At 47.5% G+C, this 16,240-nt stretch overlaps 2 protein-coding genes across 8 annotated transcripts in view; one reads left to right on the top strand and one right to left on the bottom strand.

Annotated features, from left to right (window-relative positions):
- Positions 1–16,240, bottom strand: part of MVD (mevalonate diphosphate decarboxylase) — a 67,084-nt gene that overhangs the window by 1,157 nt on the left and 49,687 nt on the right. The gene's annotated exons all lie outside the window — the stretch shown is intronic.
- ZC3H18 (zinc finger CCCH-type containing 18) overlaps positions 2,997–16,240 on the top strand; it is a 50,584-nt gene continuing 37,340 nt past the window's right edge. For all 7 annotated transcript variants that reach the window (XM_067302373.1, XM_067302371.1, XM_067302370.1 and 4 more), the window contains exons 1-3: positions 2,997–3,078; positions 10,971–11,569; positions 15,261–15,345. In XM_067302373.1, the coding sequence (XP_067158474.1) occupies positions 10,985–11,569; positions 15,261–15,345 (670 nt within the window). In that variant the 5' untranslated portion in view covers positions 2,997–3,078; positions 10,971–10,984. The remainder of the gene's footprint in view (positions 3,079–10,970; positions 11,570–15,260; positions 15,346–16,240) is intronic.

Here is a 16,240-nt window from a genome sequence, read left to right as displayed (position 1 = left end):
AGCAAGCCTCCTGCCACAGAGGGCTGGCAGCGTCCAGCCCGGGTGTCCCACAGCGCTTCTGGCCGTGGGGAATCACGGGTATGCTCTGCCAGAGCACGAGGCGGGGGCAGGCGAGCCCCGGTGAGGTGCAATTCGGGGCTGGTGATGCAGGAGAGGAGGAGAGCGGGGAGGGAGCTCCGGAGGGGCAGGCTGGCCCGGCCATTAGTGTGCTGCGGGCTCCACGGAGCCTGGCTTCCCGGCACGCTCGCCCCGGTGGATTCTCCGCTGGCCGCTAGCACGGTTGGGCCCTGGCGGGCCCCGCGCCCCTGCCTCAGCCCCTGGTTTCGTGAAGCGAGTGGCTCGGGGACCCGTCCCCTGCGCCGTCCGAGGCGGCTGAGCTCGGCGGGGGCCACGGGCAGGAGAGCAGGCAGCAGACAGCTGTTGTGCCAGCCAGCTCCCTCGGGAAGGGGTGACGGGATTGCTAAAGCGTAGTCAGATGGGGCCAGCCGGAGGGGAAGGAGAGCGGCGGGTGCAGGAGGCGAGAAGCAACCGGCCGTGGTCTCCCAGCGAGCCGCAGCACGGGGAGCTGCAGCCCGGCAGCGACGCTGGCCCCGGCGCGGTGCCGCCCGGCTCCCAGCCCCGAACCGCCGCCCCAGAGCACCCGGCTGCCTCCCGGCGTTCGCCCGAGGTGCCAAGAGCCGGGGCTGCTTCCAGCAAGCCCGGGGTGGTGCTGCATCCGACGGCAGCAGGGGCGCGCGGGCAATGCCGGCAGGCGGAAATGCCGCTGGCCGGACGCACTCAGTGCACCGGCCCCGGCCACCGCCAGGCGCTGCCGCGGGTGCTGCCCTCCCCACGCTGGGACACCCCTGGCCCCGCGCCCCGTCCCGCTGCCCGCGGCGGCAAGGGCTGCAACCACCCCTCGCCGCCCAGCTGCTGTTGCACGGCACCGAAATACAGCTTGCGGGGACCAGGCCTGGGGAGGGCTCGCCAGCTCCAGGGGCCCCGAGCAGCTCCAGGGCAGCACGCCGAGCGGGGCAAGGGGCACTGGGGCTCGGAGTGGGGCATGGCGAGCAGGGGGCCGGGCACGCTGCTGCCCTCTGGGCTTGGCATTGGAGCCAGCCGGGCCTGGACCCACGCAATGCTGCCTCAGCTGGAGCCCCAGTGCCCCTCGCCCCGCTCAGTGTGCCGCCCCGGAGCCATCGCCTCTGGCACATATGTTGCATCCATGTCTGCCGGCATACTTCTGCATGCATGTGCATATATCCTCCATGCGCGCATGTGTACCGCTATGTACAGCTGCACGTGTGCATCAATACCTCCACACGTGTGCATCAGTATCTTCATCTATATATATCTCTAGTTCCATGTACAGTTATGTCTCCATGTACATGTACATCTCCACATGTGTGCATGCATTTAGGTATGCCTTAATGTGAGTGCATGCACATGTCTAGGTCCATGTTCATATGTGTGCGTGTACATGTAGCTCCATGAGCACACCTGCATGTCTGTGCACCTCCATGCATAGACATGCATGTCTAGCCCCACATTCGCACACACGTGTACCCCTCTGCATGTGCGCATGCGTGCCCACGTCCACGTGCACACATGCATGTACCTCCACCCGTATGCAGGCACGCGTGCTCGCGCACCTCGCTGTGCTTGCACGCCTGTCCCCACATGCACGGGTGCAGCCGCGGCCCTGTGCATGCACGAATGCCTCGCTGCACGTGCCCACCTGCGAGCGCGTGCACTCCCCACGCGTGCCTGCACGCATTTCTCACCCTATGCGCACCCCTGCACGTGCGTTCATGCGTACCTCTCCCCACCCGCACACCTCGGTGCCCTCCACAGGTGTGCACGTGTGTGCCCCCCCACGCGTGCATGTGTACTCCTTCGCGTGTGTGCATCCACCAACACCTACATGCGTGTGCATGCATGTGTGGGCTGCCCACGTGTGTGCGCGCCTGCAGGTGCACCTGCCTGGACACGCGTGTGCGCCCCGGCGGGTGTGCACGCGTGCGTCCCCCCCAGCGCGCACGCGCGCTCGCCCCACGCGGGGCCGCGGCCTCGCGCGGCCCCTTTAAGGCGCGGGCGGGGCCGTGTCGCGCGCGCGCGCGCAGTGGAGGAGCGCGCCCGCCTCCCCCCCCCTCCTCCTCCCGGCGCGAACGCCGTCGCGCCCGGATGACGTCACGCCATGGCCGCCCTGCGCCGCCGCGAGTAGAGGCCCCGGCCCGTCCCGGCCCGTCCCGCGCCCCGCGCCGGAGCCGCTCCCTCGCCGCCGCCCGCCGCCCGCCCCCGCCCCGCCCGCGCCGGCCCCCGCGCCGGCCCCGCCCCGGCCTCGGCCCGCCCGCCCAGGTGAGCCGCTGCCCGCACGGCCGCGCTCCGCGGGCGCCGGCCGCGGCCTAGCGCCCGGGATGGGGGGCGGGCCCGGGCGCCGGGGAAGCGGCGGAGGGGCGGCCCCGGCGGCGCCGGGGAGGGGGCGGCCCCGGGCGGGGGGGGCTGGGGGGCGGCCCCCGGGGGGAGGGGAGAGTGCTGGGAAGGGGCGCAGCCTCCACGGGGAGGGGTTGAGGGGGAGCACGGGGGGGGGGCCTGGGAAGGGGGGGGCAGCCCAGGTGGGGATGGGTTTGGGGGGAGCCTATTGGGGGGGGGATCTGGGAAAGAGGGGGCAGCCCAGGTGGGGATGGGTTTGGGGGGGAGCCCAGGTGAGTGATGCTGGGGAAGGGGGGGGCAGCAGCAGCAGCTGTCGGGGGGGTGATGGGGGTCAGCCCCAGTTGGGGGTGCTGCTGGGCAGGGTGCTGCAGGGGGGGGTAGCCTTAGTTTGCAGGAGGATTGGGGAGGGGGTGTTGAGGGGGTGCAACCCTAGCGTGGGGGGGGGCGGCCTCTGTTTTGGGTGGGTTTTAGGGAAAGGGGCAGTCTCAGCTGGGGGAGGGGGGCGGCTTGGCCTCAGGAAGGTAGTGAGGGGGGCAGCCTGGCTGACAGGGGTACAGGGAGCGCTGACCGTCTCCCTCCCCAGGCAGGTGGGAACAGGGAGAGCTCCAGGAGCCTTGTCCCGGGGCCGCAGCAGCAGGACCTCAGCCTGGCAGGAGGCCCTGTGAGGTAAGGGAGGCCCCGGGGGGGGGGGGAACTGGGGGCAAGGGGGTGGAGAAGGGCTGGGGTGCTGCAGTGGCACCTGCCGCACGTGCAGGTGCCCGGTCCTCAGGGCGGCAGGACGGTCTGTGCGCTGTGCACCCGCCTGGTGCCAGCTGGGCTCGCCTGTGCAGCGAAAGCGCAGCCGTAAGGCTCGCTCTGCTCAGAGCTCTGCTCAGAGTGCAAGTGTTACAAAATGTAGCTGCTGCAGGTGGTTTAAATTCTTTGAGTCTTCCACAGCACTCCCTCTTCTGCAGAGCTGTCCTCTTGGGATACATGCTACCAATTTTTCCTCTTACTGCCGTCGGTAATTCAGCTTTTCTGACACAACCGTTAACAGTGCTGTTTTGGCCATAGCAAGAGCAGCATCTGCGAGGTGTGAATTCTTTCTCCTGATCTTCTTAAGGTTTGTCGAGATTAAGTAAAGAGGTCAAGGTCTTTTCCTAATCAAGTCAACTCTTTGCAAGCTATCTCATCCAATGTTCTGAGTGGAGTTAGACTCCCAAGTGTGATTATTTATGAATCCTACAAAATACAGTAACAATTGTACTTATTTTTTGTCGTGGGACTGAGGCTCCAGTAATTCAAAATTAACATTCATCAGTGTAGAGCTGCAGGAAGAGTGATGCATGTCCTAGTAACAGGAAAATCCATTACACTATGAAAACAAACTTCAGCCTTTTACAGCTGCATTTCTGTTTGGGTTTCAGTCTTAAAGTCTTCCTGACACAAAGTGGTGAACAGCACTAGTGCGGTGTTAATATTCTGGATCAGAGCTCTGTAAGCTCTTCTTTAAAAATAAATAAGTAAACAAACTTGCTGAAAATGGCTGTCACCAAGTAGTTCTCTTGAATTAGTACTGAAAGGCAGCTTAGTTTTCTGCATCAAAAGCTTTCCTGACAGCTGCTAATTGAAGTTTGCTATACATCTTTAAAGTCAGTGCTTCTCTAAGGATGGCAGATAGGTATGTATTTTATTTTAATTAACCCTGTTAACAATCCTAGTTTCATTCAGAACAAAGAACTGGGTTCTCTGCTTTTGTTCTACACCTCCTTTTGGTTTTACATGATGTTCCTTTCCTAGGTCATGGTGCATTTTATTTCCTTCTCTTCCTGTTGTTGCTGCTCTTCTGTATTTTTCCCATTGTGATCCCCTCCATTCATTCCTGGTTTGCTTCTGCTTTCCATTTCTCTGTCCCACAAATATTTTTGTGCTGTGTTTCTTTTTTAACCTGTCCTGTCAGCCCTATTTCCTGTTCTTTCTCCTCAAACCCACTCATCATTCTTCACCCGTCCTTGTGGCTTGACTTAGACCATGCTCTAGAACTTATTTCTCTTCCGCATAAACCTTTATGCATCTCATGAATGGCAATGAGATGCCTTTATGCATCTCATTAATTGCAAATGTTTTGATCTTGCGTCAAACCGTGTTTGGCTACTAGAAAGGAGGAAAAATACTTTCTACTACCCCAAAGACCTCTGCCTGAAACAGAGAGGCCTCCTTTCTATCTTGCCAGCAGCTTTGAAAGGTGCTGCTGTTTCCTTGCTTCTTTCCTGGCATCTGTCTCAAGGTGTCTGTCCTGCAACCCCCTGTGGAGCTCTGAGCTGTCTGCTCTGGGGGGGGTATGGCACTTGGCTATGGACTTTGTTCTTGCCATCTGACTGGCAATTTGTAGGATTTCAAGGTTGAAGCCGACACCTCTGTCAAGCTCCAGCTTTCTGTAGAGTACTTGGTGCTTTCCTGCTGTCGGAGGTGCTGGAGTTGTCCAAGACATTGGTTTGCACGCTGCTACATCCAAGGTGCATCCTTTGTTTGGAAAAAGCTTTTTTTCGGCACTGTAGAGGCTTAACCTTGGAGGGAGGAATTTAGTGAATGGAAATAATGCTTGCCAAGATTACTTTTACTTGGTGGCTGTGTATTTCAAATCCTGTCTTAACAGACAGCTTTATTCTGTAGATGGTATGATAGGTTAGAGTAAGCCACCTTCTTGAGGTTCAATGGCAGCAAGCTGGTCTTTTCAGTAGTAGTTCCAGTTAATCTGCTGCCAAGCAGGAAGCCTCTGTTCAGCGGCGAGTCAATTAGATGTAGACAAAGCTTAACTTTGTTGGCTTAATTAAAGACGCTGCTTAAACTTTTAATGCGTTCTAAATGAAAACAGCACAGCACAGAGGAATAGGAAACAGAACTTGAGCATCCTGCCAGTAATAGGCACTGTCAAGAGCCACAGATCCAGAATGCAAGTCAGTGAAACACCGCGCTGAGTTAGAGCAGCATATGAGGTACGTGCATGATCACAGGCTAAAACTTAATTGGTGCTTCTTCCTTCCACTGCTATCTCCTTTGACACTGTTAATTTGACAGAGAGTAGAAGTGGGGCTTGATCTTGAAAATAGACCTGAAGCTAAGAATTCCAGCACTCTGACTTGTCCACCTCTTGCCTTGGGCAAATCACCTATCAAAAGTGTAAGGTTAGAAATACTATTTAAAATGTATCCTTGGATTACCTAGCAACATTTGAGACAAATTTTAAAAAGCAGCTTACCTAGCAAAGGGTTTTTTTTCTTACTGCACTTAGTTTTGTGGCAAGGCTTCTTGGGCTTAATACTATATTTTAAGTTAAAAGAAGTCTTGAATATTGTTAAACTTTGGAAAAAGCATGTTATAATGTGGCTGAAGCTGATGAACTTAAATTCTTCTAAGATCTTGTCAACATACAGCACCCTTTTACCTGCCTGTAAGGTGCAGATGGGGGAAATCTGTGTAATTTTAAATGTCTTCAGTAGTATTATGACACTTATGTGGAAACAGAGAGAGACAAGGCCCCCTTTTTTGTTGCATCCGATTTCTTGCAAGTGAAAACAGCCATGTGAACTGCTAGTTTAGAAGGATCATTTTTTGTCCACCGTATACGACCCATGAAACACTGGCAAATTTAAGGATTAGTTAATGTTTCATTCTTTAATTTAAAAAATGCCAGAACTAAGGTGGCCTGTGAAACTTCAGTACTGCCTCCTGTTGCATATTTGTTTTGTAACTAAAAGCCTCTCTTTTCCACAGGCCCTGACGGTGTGTGTGGAAGTGGGCCTGCCTTGGAGATAATCAGGGCTGTGTACTGAGTGAGGGTGCTGTTTGCTGGACATGTGCCTCTTTTCCAAAAATTTGTGTGTGTGTAAGGAATGAGACAAGGGACTGCCAAAAGAAAAGGCTGTTTTGTGACCAAGAAAGCTGCAGACCATGGCAGCTGAATGTCCCCTAGGATGCTAGGCTGTACCTGCCTTTTTCATTCTGCTCCTAGGTGATGGTAGGCATGTCCCTTTCCGTCCTTTCTGGATACGCAGTGAAGAGAGGGCCAAATTTAGGTTTGCAAAAACTGCTGGGTGTTCTTGGCTGTAGCCAGTTGCAGTGGGGTTCTGCTTAGGTTGCTGAGCATGATACAAAGGTCTTACTACTGAAAAACAAGTTTAAAAGTTCAGGGCCTTTTGCTTTGGGGTTTTCTTCACTTTGCCTGACTGTATTCTTTTATTTATGCTGGGCTGTCTAATACTGCTAGATCACAGCACTGGCAGGGACATCGCAAGCCAGCAGGGACTGAGTAGGGGCAGAAGGAGCAACTGAAGGGAAAGTCCTGCTCAACCTGCGTGATATCTGTGGGGGCAGCAAGTGCAGCCTGGTTCACTTGGGATCCGAGAGGATGGCATGTGCTTACTGCATATGGAATGGCTGGGAAGTTTAGCTGCCAAATCCTCGATTCTCTTCTGAGAACACATGAACTGCTTTTAAGGGGCTTTCAACTTGACGAGATGTGCCCAAGTGCTTTTAGAGACAGAGAAACAATATTAGCTGAAAGCAAACCCCACTAATATATTTGCTCCAAAGCCTCTCAATGAAAAGGCTGTAGCAACTTGTTTGGCCTGGCAAAGTGAGTGTTTTGTAAACCTCATCTGAAATGCTTTAGTGACCTACTGTAAACTAGTCTGTTTCAGACACATGAAAAATTAAAATTTGATGCATTTTGAATAATTGAAGTGAGTTTTGTAATAATGGGAGTCAAACAACTTCAATCAAAGTTGATTTTGCTTGAACTACCTATAATTTTTAAGATACTTTTGAAGAGAAAGCACTGCTAGTGAGAATTATTATTATATAACTGGTTAACTGCCCCATCATTCTAAGTGGCAAGTCAAATACTCTTATTTGTAAATCAGTAGTTATTTTTGTTTTTATAACTGATTTTGAAAACAAATTAGTCAGAAATTGGCTTGGCTTTATAGCACAGAAATTCCAAACTTGCACTGGGCTTTTATGCTGAGGGATGAAACCTGCAGATTTCTGCTCTACTACTTAACTCAGTATTACTCAATTTAAAATACTTACATGTAGTCTTTTTCCTTAGCTTCTTCTAGTATTTGTCTGTATGTGTGACTGTATGTAAAGGAGGGTGGAAAGCAAAAAGCCTTGTGGGATTCCAGAGATAGGGGATCAGTGGTGTTTTGCAGATGGTTTTGAGACAGAGCTTGGGTGTTATACTTAAAAATTGAAGCTAAACTTGCTGCCTTGGAAAGAACAAAATCCACCGGAGCTCTCAAGGAAGCTCTCATGACTATAGCAAGTAGTCTGGCATTTTGTAAAGTTCTTAGTATGTTACTCTTGGCTTTCAGAAAATGTGGTTATTTCTTTTTTTCATAAATGAGTAACTACAAGTAATACCGATTAGGTCAGTGACAAGACATTCTCCTATCTCTGATCATGCTTCTGCGATGTTACTGTTGGATGTAAGCTTGTCGCTGTGGTGTTAGAGCTTCTTCACTCGCTTCCCTATGGGCTCCTAGCCTACATGGGGGCTGCACAGAACTAAGGAGTGGTTGGAGGACATGTTACCATCTTTATCTCACCCATTACAGGAGGAGTTGCTGTGATAGTGAATTAATGAGAGCCTGCTCAAAACTTTGGATCGCTGCTAGAGCAGTATCTTGTCATCATGAAGCAGAAACTGTATCTACTCCTGTTACGTGATTAGTTTGATAGTTTTCTCTTAATTTTCATTTCCCTTTTTTTTTTCCTGCTTCTAATTTTACTTTTGCATGTGGTGTGCCTGCTTTGGGGCAATTTCATGCTATCGCAAATGTGAAGATTGAAACAAAATTCCGGTTCTTTGGTCCTGGAGAAGGTTTTCTTGCATACTAGTGAACTTGGAGCCCTGGCTTTGGAGACTGGCTGAACTGTGGTTCCTCACTGAGATCATGCAGTGTAGGAAGCTGTAGCATAAGCGCCTTCTGTGCGTTGCTTTAGGGACTGCAGAGACAGAGGCACCAGAGGAGGATCTAGGACCCTTTGCCAAAGGCAAGCTTTTGCTGTTACTTCTGAATCCAGGGAAGTAAGCACCGTTTCTCATCGTTTGTGCTGATAGAAATTAATAGGAAATTATTATAACTGACCGACAAGCTGGATTTTTATAATAGCTTTAATAGCTGCCAATGGAGGTGAATGTTTTATGCTTATCAACTTAACTGGTGATGAAAATGCATTCATATTCGTTTTCCCCCATCCCTTTCAAGGGCATTCTGTCAGATGCAGAAAGGGATCTAGTTTGCTTAAAAGCTTTTGCTTTGTTGCTGCTTATTGGTGAGAAATCGGAAAACAAATTTCCTGAACACATCTGTACTTGACAGCTTTTATATTTCTACTGACCTCTTAAGGCTGACCTTTCAGATCTAATATGCTAAGTTGTTGTACGTGCACTCAAAGTGCAACTTCTCAGGCACTTAGACAATTAAAATTGCTGTCATAAAATTGCTCTTACAGTCAGTAACAATTTGTGCAGGCATTTCTGGACTCAACATCAACTTTTATGTGCTTTATAAGAATACAATTTGTTTCAGATTACAACCTGTTTAACTGCCCAGAGCTGCTATCACCAAGAGGCAATTGCAGTCTTTTTATTTGACTTTTAACTTCTCAGCAATATTCACAGCTCTGGTTGCAGAGCCAACTTGTTTAAATGTGCTAAGAAAAAGTAGCCAGCAGGAAGCTCAAAATGTGGCCCTTCTAATCCTGAGGGCTCTCTGACATGTTTAGACACTTACTAATTAGCTAATATTTGTGCAGTGTTTTGAAGCAGAGCAGAATTGTTGGGTACCAATATTTATATATACTTGCACTGCTTCTGGGAATGTTTTTTGTTTTCTTTTTTGAGAAATCTTTTCTGCAAACTGTCTGTAGTATAACGAGCAGCATTTCCTTTAGTGACTTTCATCTTAGAGTCTGTTACAAATACTAACTAATAATGCTTTTGCTATGGTGAAGGCAAGAGATGTCATCTCAGTGATGACAGTACATCTGGCAAAGTACAAGACATAAATACAACAGTCCCAGTCCTGGAAGGTTTATTCAACAGATGAGTAGCATGGATAATAAAGTTGTAATGCCTTCCTGATATCCGGTTGTGTGCTCTTAACATAGAAGATGTGTTGCATGTTCCCTGTACTTGTCCTCCTATCATATTTCAGTGCTGAGATCCCTAATTCTGTAATTACCAAAATATTTCGGGTTTCAAATTCTGAGAAGACTTGGATTTGCTTTGGTAGTATTTACATTGCATGGCAATCTGTTTGAATGCTGTGACTTAGTGCGCCTTCTGTCTGTTTGTTATTGCTATTTTTATGGTAAATGGCAACCTTTTTTATGTAGAACTAGTCAGAGGAGCATAGCAGAGAAGAGTGAGGGGGTTTGGTCAGGAAAGGCTTAAATAGTGCAGAGCTGGCTAGTGGTAATAACTTTTATTTCACAAAAGACTCCTGAATATGTTTAAAGAAGCTGTCAATGTCTTGTAGTATTTCTTCTTCAAAGGCCTTAAAAATAGGGGGTGAAAATCTGGCAATTTATGCAATGTTTTTGTTGCACCAGTAGTGAATGAGCTTGTGGGGAGACTGTAACTAGGAGTGGCTGAAGTACAACGTGATACATCTTCAGATGAAGAAATCCTCTTGATTTGTAATCCCATGGCTTTTCTTTAGCCTTAAATACTCTTCTTTAAGCCTTGGGTTGGTCTTCTCTTTAGCTTTACACCTCTAGCTGATGCCTGCCTGGGCTTGTTACTGTTAAAAACCCTTTTTTTTGTGAGGAGGAGGCATATATATATTCCAATGGTGAATTTAGTCCTTTGGAAAGGTGCCATCTTGAGAGAAGCTGATGCCTCTGTTTAGCTGTTCCATTGGTGCAATACAGAGAACTACAGTATGTGCTTTTCTGCTCTCTGTGTTAGCTGCCTCCGTGCTGGAAGACCTGCCTGAGCACCATTCACAGCCTCGGGCTCTTCTGAGGCAGCCAAATGCTCCTGGTTACTGCTGAGGGGAGTAAGGAAGGAGTTGCAATAGCGTCTTGTTGTAGGGCTAAGGACATGGTACAGCAATAGACCACAACCAAAGGGCAAGCATTTTTAATTACCAGCAGCCTTTGTCTCGATGTGAACCAGTAATCGTACTATCAAGAGACATATCTCTACCACTTTCTTGGGTCAGACAGCCCTGCTATAAATCTTTTTTTTCTTCTCTGGCATAAAATAATTAGATGTATGAATTTTTTTTGTATTTTTTATGTGAAGGATATTTTGTATCTTTGTATATGAAGGGTAGCACACTTCTATCCTGGCATAATATTGGAATAAATTCTTTAAGAAGTTTAAGCTCTATTTTCTGTATTTTCTTCTTGAAGATGATATGATAAACCATGTTCATGAGTTCAGGCAACTTTTTCTTCTTTCAGAGATAAAATGCAAGCGTACAGATTCTGTAACAAATGAAGTGAGCCTTTCTTAATTTCCCAGCTTGTTCCCTGTAACAATTGTTGTTTTTCACCCCCTGCAGACTATTGGGTACTGATGGATGTTTCCGACAGCCCTGAGCGAAACCCCTGCTCTCCTGATGAGGACCAGCAGCTTTCCGATGATGAAATCCTGAAGGAGAGTGGTTCGGATCGGGACCTTGATGGAGGCGGGCAAGGCAGTGTTTTGGAAGAGGAGGAAGAGGATGCAGCCAGGGGACTGAGTCAGGGTGAAGAGGAGAACCACTCAGATGAAGAGGACCGCTTAAGCGAAACCAAGTCTCAGGACTCTGACAACAATGAGCAGAGTGGGGAGCTGAAGAGCCCTCCACCTCACAAAGGAGAGGAGGAAGACCGGACAAATGACCTTGGTGATGAAGCGTCCTCTGTCACTCGGGAACTAGATGAGCATGAGTTGGACTATGATGAGGAAGTTCCTGAGGAGCCTAGTGCTGCTGCTGCAGAGGAGGATGCTGAGAAGGCTGGAGGTGAGGATGATGAGGAAGAGGAGAAAGGAGAAGATGCCCATGAAGATGAGAAAAAATCTAGCAGTAAAAGTGATGACGAGAAGGATGGCCAGGATCCCCTCAAGGAGAAGAAGAAAGAAGAAGACGATGGAGAAATTGATGATGGTGAAATTGATGTAAGTAGGACGTCACCCAAGGTGGGCAGAGTTCTACAGGGAGAGATCTTCTGTCCTGTCAGTATGTTTCAGAACTATTTGGCTCTTAGACTGCCATGCCTTTTTTCTTCTCTAACATGAATATCTGTTAGCTGTGTCCCCACTGTGTAGATAAGGCACTTTTTTGGAGGTAAGACCATATTATGTACCAAATTTAGTGGTTAAGGTATCTGTTGCCATATAGTATAGAAAAACTTTCTGTACCAAATGTTGTCAGAACAGTCACGAGTAAACTTTGTTCCCACCAAGTATAAAAGGGCTCTGGTTCTTTAAAGCAACTCTTCTGCCTTGGGTCTCAAAGGACTTTTGGGTGATGCTGACAGCAAATTACTTAGCCATGGACTAGGCATTCGTAAAGTCTCTTTTCAGTTTAGCTTGGGAGGCTGGTACTGCAGAGTGGCTACCATATTTGAGGTGTCAAGAGTATGAGGGGAAACCCATGAGCCTAAATTGTTTGTGCTGCTCTAGCAGCACCTGGAAGCATGGAAGAGGAACAGATTGCGCTAGGTAGTCTGTAAAGCGCATAACCAGCCAGACCCTGCTCGTGGTCTGGGTAACCTGTTCAGTGATGTGCAGTCCCAGTAGCTGCTCTTCCAAGGTTTAGAACAAATGTAGGTATTTAGAAAAAACAAAACTTGATTCTAATTGCAGTAGTGATTAGGGCAAATGGCACTTATTTATCCCTGTATGTCTTCAGGTAAGAAGCACTGCAGTACAGCAGTTGTACTTAATATAGCTTAGTATTAGTTCCCTCTTACAAGCAGAAGGGAACAAGACAAAGTGACTTTAGCAGTAGAGTGGAATCCCTCCTGTAGGTTCCTCACTTGCTTGAGACCATACTTAAATCTGAATAGCAGGACTACAAAGCACTACTAAAAAGTCGCTGGTTGTTAGGGTTCCTCACTTTCTGTGAGATAACCCAGACCACCTGGCTGGCTCTGCTCCTTGCTGTCCATGCCAAAAATGCTCCTGCAGAACTAGACTAGGCTGGGGCAGTATTGTGAGCACGTCCTGATGAGCGTGAGAGGAAGTAATGGGTTGTGGATAGGATCACTGGTAGCATTTCTCAGCCAAGGAATGGAGGGTTAAGATACTGTAGAATAGTGGCCTATTTCAATCTGCATTTGAGCCCAGGCAAAAATTATTGCATCTCCTTTCGTGTAGGCTGTCTGGCAGATGGGCTTGTTTCAGTAGCAGTGAGTAGAGTCCCCATGATCCAGAGTTGGCTTGGAAGAGAGCTAGCACATTGCTGTCCAGCTAACCTGTCCCTGCAGCTGGCCTCGTGTTCAGAAAGCTTGAGGGGTGATGTGGCATCCAGCTTGCAGGGGCCTTGCTGGAGAGGCCCTCCTGCCTTTTTATTGATTTGAAGAGTGGCCTCTTCCAGCATACATATAGATGTTAGGTTTCTTGGTTACACTAAGGCCAGAACAGAACCATTTGCTCCCTAATCAACTATTCTCTGACAAAGAAATGAAGAAGCGGTGGTTTGATGTTTTTTTTTAACATCTAATGGTGCTTAGACAAGTTCTGCCATTTAAAAAAGGTAAAGTAATTTTTCTTCTTCAAGCCCATTCTGGCAGGCGATCTGGTCAAACACTATGTATCTTTGAAATGTTTTGTGTATTTCTGATTCGGTTAGAAGAAGGAATTTCTGTAGGTTGTAGGAGATTCCAGGCAGTTAAAAGAAAAAGAAAAAACTTTCAGGAGTTCTGACTCTATGCCTACTTCTTGATTAAAATATGAATGCTTTCCTTTAGAGTCTAAGGCATTCTTAGGAGCGCTCTCCTCACAAAGCACGAGATGAATCTGTACTTTGATTTTCATACATTAACTCATAACAGGGTTCCCAGCTGCCTGATTCCAAGGAGACCTCACAGAAATAAATACTTTCCCTTTTGTTCAAGTACAACATTTGCAAAGACTTCACACAGTTCTTTTGAAAGAAGCTGAGTTGAGCTGGTTATACCATTCACATTTCGTTGAATGCCAGACCCAGCTTTTAGGGAAACTGTTAATTCTCTGCATTTTATTCTGCTTTCAGACTTCTGTCTTTATTGGGAGGGGGGGGAATATTAGTACAAAACTTAATTTGAATATATGTGTAGTCTTTAAAATGAGTTCTTGTTCAGGAGAGCCCTGCTTGTATTGCCCTCAAAGGAATGTAGTAGAAGAGGTTGTTAACCCATGTCTCTAGCTCCTTTGTTTATCTAGAGCCAAGTGGTGTTTTTTCCTCATTTCCAGCTGCTAAATTGATCAAAGTACATAAAACTTTCTTAATTTTTTCCATGTAGACAACTGCTGTCATTGCCACAGGGATGTTATGATTGCTGTGCAAAGGGAAGGCCTTCACCAGATGCTCTCTATTCAGATGTGTTTCATATGCTGAAAATGTTTGAACTTCTGTGGTGGTGAAATGGAGACAGACCAAGGGAAGGCTAGGGTGTGTTTTAGGAAAAATAACCGATTTCCCTGAGAGTGTGTCAGATACCTCTGACAACTCTCCGTTCATGTATGCCTTTCCCTTCTGCATCATCACCCCTTTTTAATTCCTTTTGACTTTTCAGATAGGGCCTAATGAAGCCAGTGAAAGGTTTTTCCTCAAGAACAAAAGCAAAGGCCAGTACCTTAAAGGTTCAGTTACTTTCTTCTGTAGATGGTTTCATAAATGTAATTTGGTGTTCATCTCCTGTGGTTCTTAATCTTTGAAGCAACCTCCATCTTCCAGAATTTCTTTCTGTGGATGCTGGGTTGTATGGCACTTAATGATAATGTAGGGTTTTGCTAGAACAAATTCTTATCTCATATGTGGAGCTAAGGAATAAAAAGGAAGGTGTCAAATTGTTGCTCCAGAGGACTGGAAGAATACATGTGACTTTCTTCCTGAAAAGCTTGGTGTGAGATTGTCACTTAATGCCTTGGGGAAGCATTTTATAGTTAGTTATTGTAGTAGAAATTGTCCTTCAGAATTTAATGTACAGGCGCATGTTGTTTGTATTGGGTCATTGTGTTAAATACCTGTACACTGGAATACTGCTGCGTATTTTAAATCAGCTAACAGAAGGAACTGGCTTGAGCTACGCTGGTATGGTATGAGTGCTGAGCTGGGGGCAGTCCCAGTTCAGAGGCCCTGATGCATGGTGAAATTACCCTGTGTCAGCTGAGCCACAGTCGCTATCAGTGTGCGTGCTTTTAGCCTGCGGGAAGGAAAGGTAATGCAATTTAGCTCATTTGCCTCGAAAGAGCATGAAGGTACTTCTAATTGCCTCGCACTTGCTGTGGGCTAAAAGCACACGTCCAGCATTGTTCAGCTGAGGTATGGTAAAATCTTAATTCACTGCACTGTTGAATTTAAACTTACATTGGGTAAAATGATGCAACTTGAAACTGTGGCCTATATTGTGGCTCCAAGATGTCCATAATGCCTCAGAGGTTTTGCAGTCATCTTTGAAACACTGAAACTGATGTTCTTTCTTGTTTGTAGCTGTGTGTTGCAAAGATGCTCTGGGGTGTTTATCACAGCTTTATATTTCATTTCTCTTGTGTTTTGCTCCAGGGTGTGTTTTCAGTGACTGATATTTGACCATATTGTGAAATGTCAAGTTGCTGCAAAAAAATGCACCACTTGAAATGTCAGCTTCTCTGTCTGTTCCAGGATGATGACTTAGAAGAAGGAGAAGTTAAAGATCCCAGCGATAGAAAAGTGAGGCCACGTCCCACCTGCCGGTTCTTTATGAAAGGTAATGACATGCTGTAATGGTGGGAGCACACCAAATATGCTGTAAATTTTCTTGTTCAGTTGTGCACCTGTTAAGCTGCTGTCTATGTGATAAACTTTGCTCCAGGCATCCTCAGTATCACCTTCCTGTTCCTTGGTGGCCAGATGCTGAATTTACATAGAGTTGATATTCAAATTTTGATAAAATTGCTTTGTCTTAAGTATGCTGATCCCAGTAGAAAGAAATAAAGGACAACTTGATGGTGTTTTTTGAAACATCATGGAATAAAACTGCTTGGGCTGATTTAACAATCAAATGTTGCTTGAAGAGGTTCTCAAGTGTTATCCTGCAGAAAACAAAAATGGCAAATACTCATCATTTCTTATCAAGTTCATGCCTTGCCAAAGCGTGATTGATGCTTGCAATCCCATACTCAGCTTACTTCCCCAAACAAGTGTTAAAAGACATTAGCTGATTTTTTAAATTGAAAATGAGGCTAGAAATACTGTTTTCCTATAAGAAATATTAATGTGACATCATGCTGACTCCTCCTGAGCTGCTGCAGCCCCCACAGACCTGCTTTAAAATGCCTCTGTTGAACAGATGCTTTGGCTGCATAGCGGTGTCAGGTGTTGGCAACTCAAATGCAGGCTGTTTGCATGAGCAATCCAGAAGCCGCAGCACGACGTTTGGTGCCATTGGGCCTGACAGGGTGAGGAGTGGTGGTGGCCAGTTCTTCCACTGGACAGAGGAAATGGTCAGCTGGAAAAAAATTCCTCCATTTAAAGAGAAACATTTTCTTCAAGCTGAAAGATTGCTCCGTAATGTATCAGATACTCCCTTTTTGGAATAGGGTTGGTATTTTCAGTCTCGAATAGAAGAAATGGGGAGCAGGAAATCAGAAAACAGTTCTTAC

This window comes from Apteryx mantelli, chromosome 10, assembly GCF_036417845.1.
Source record: "Apteryx mantelli isolate bAptMan1 chromosome 10, bAptMan1.hap1, whole genome shotgun sequence".
Taxonomy (NCBI): Eukaryota; Metazoa; Chordata; class Aves; order Apterygiformes; family Apterygidae; genus Apteryx; species Apteryx mantelli.
Note: the sequence above shows the minus strand (reverse complement) of the source record. Positions and strands in the feature narration are given on the sequence as shown.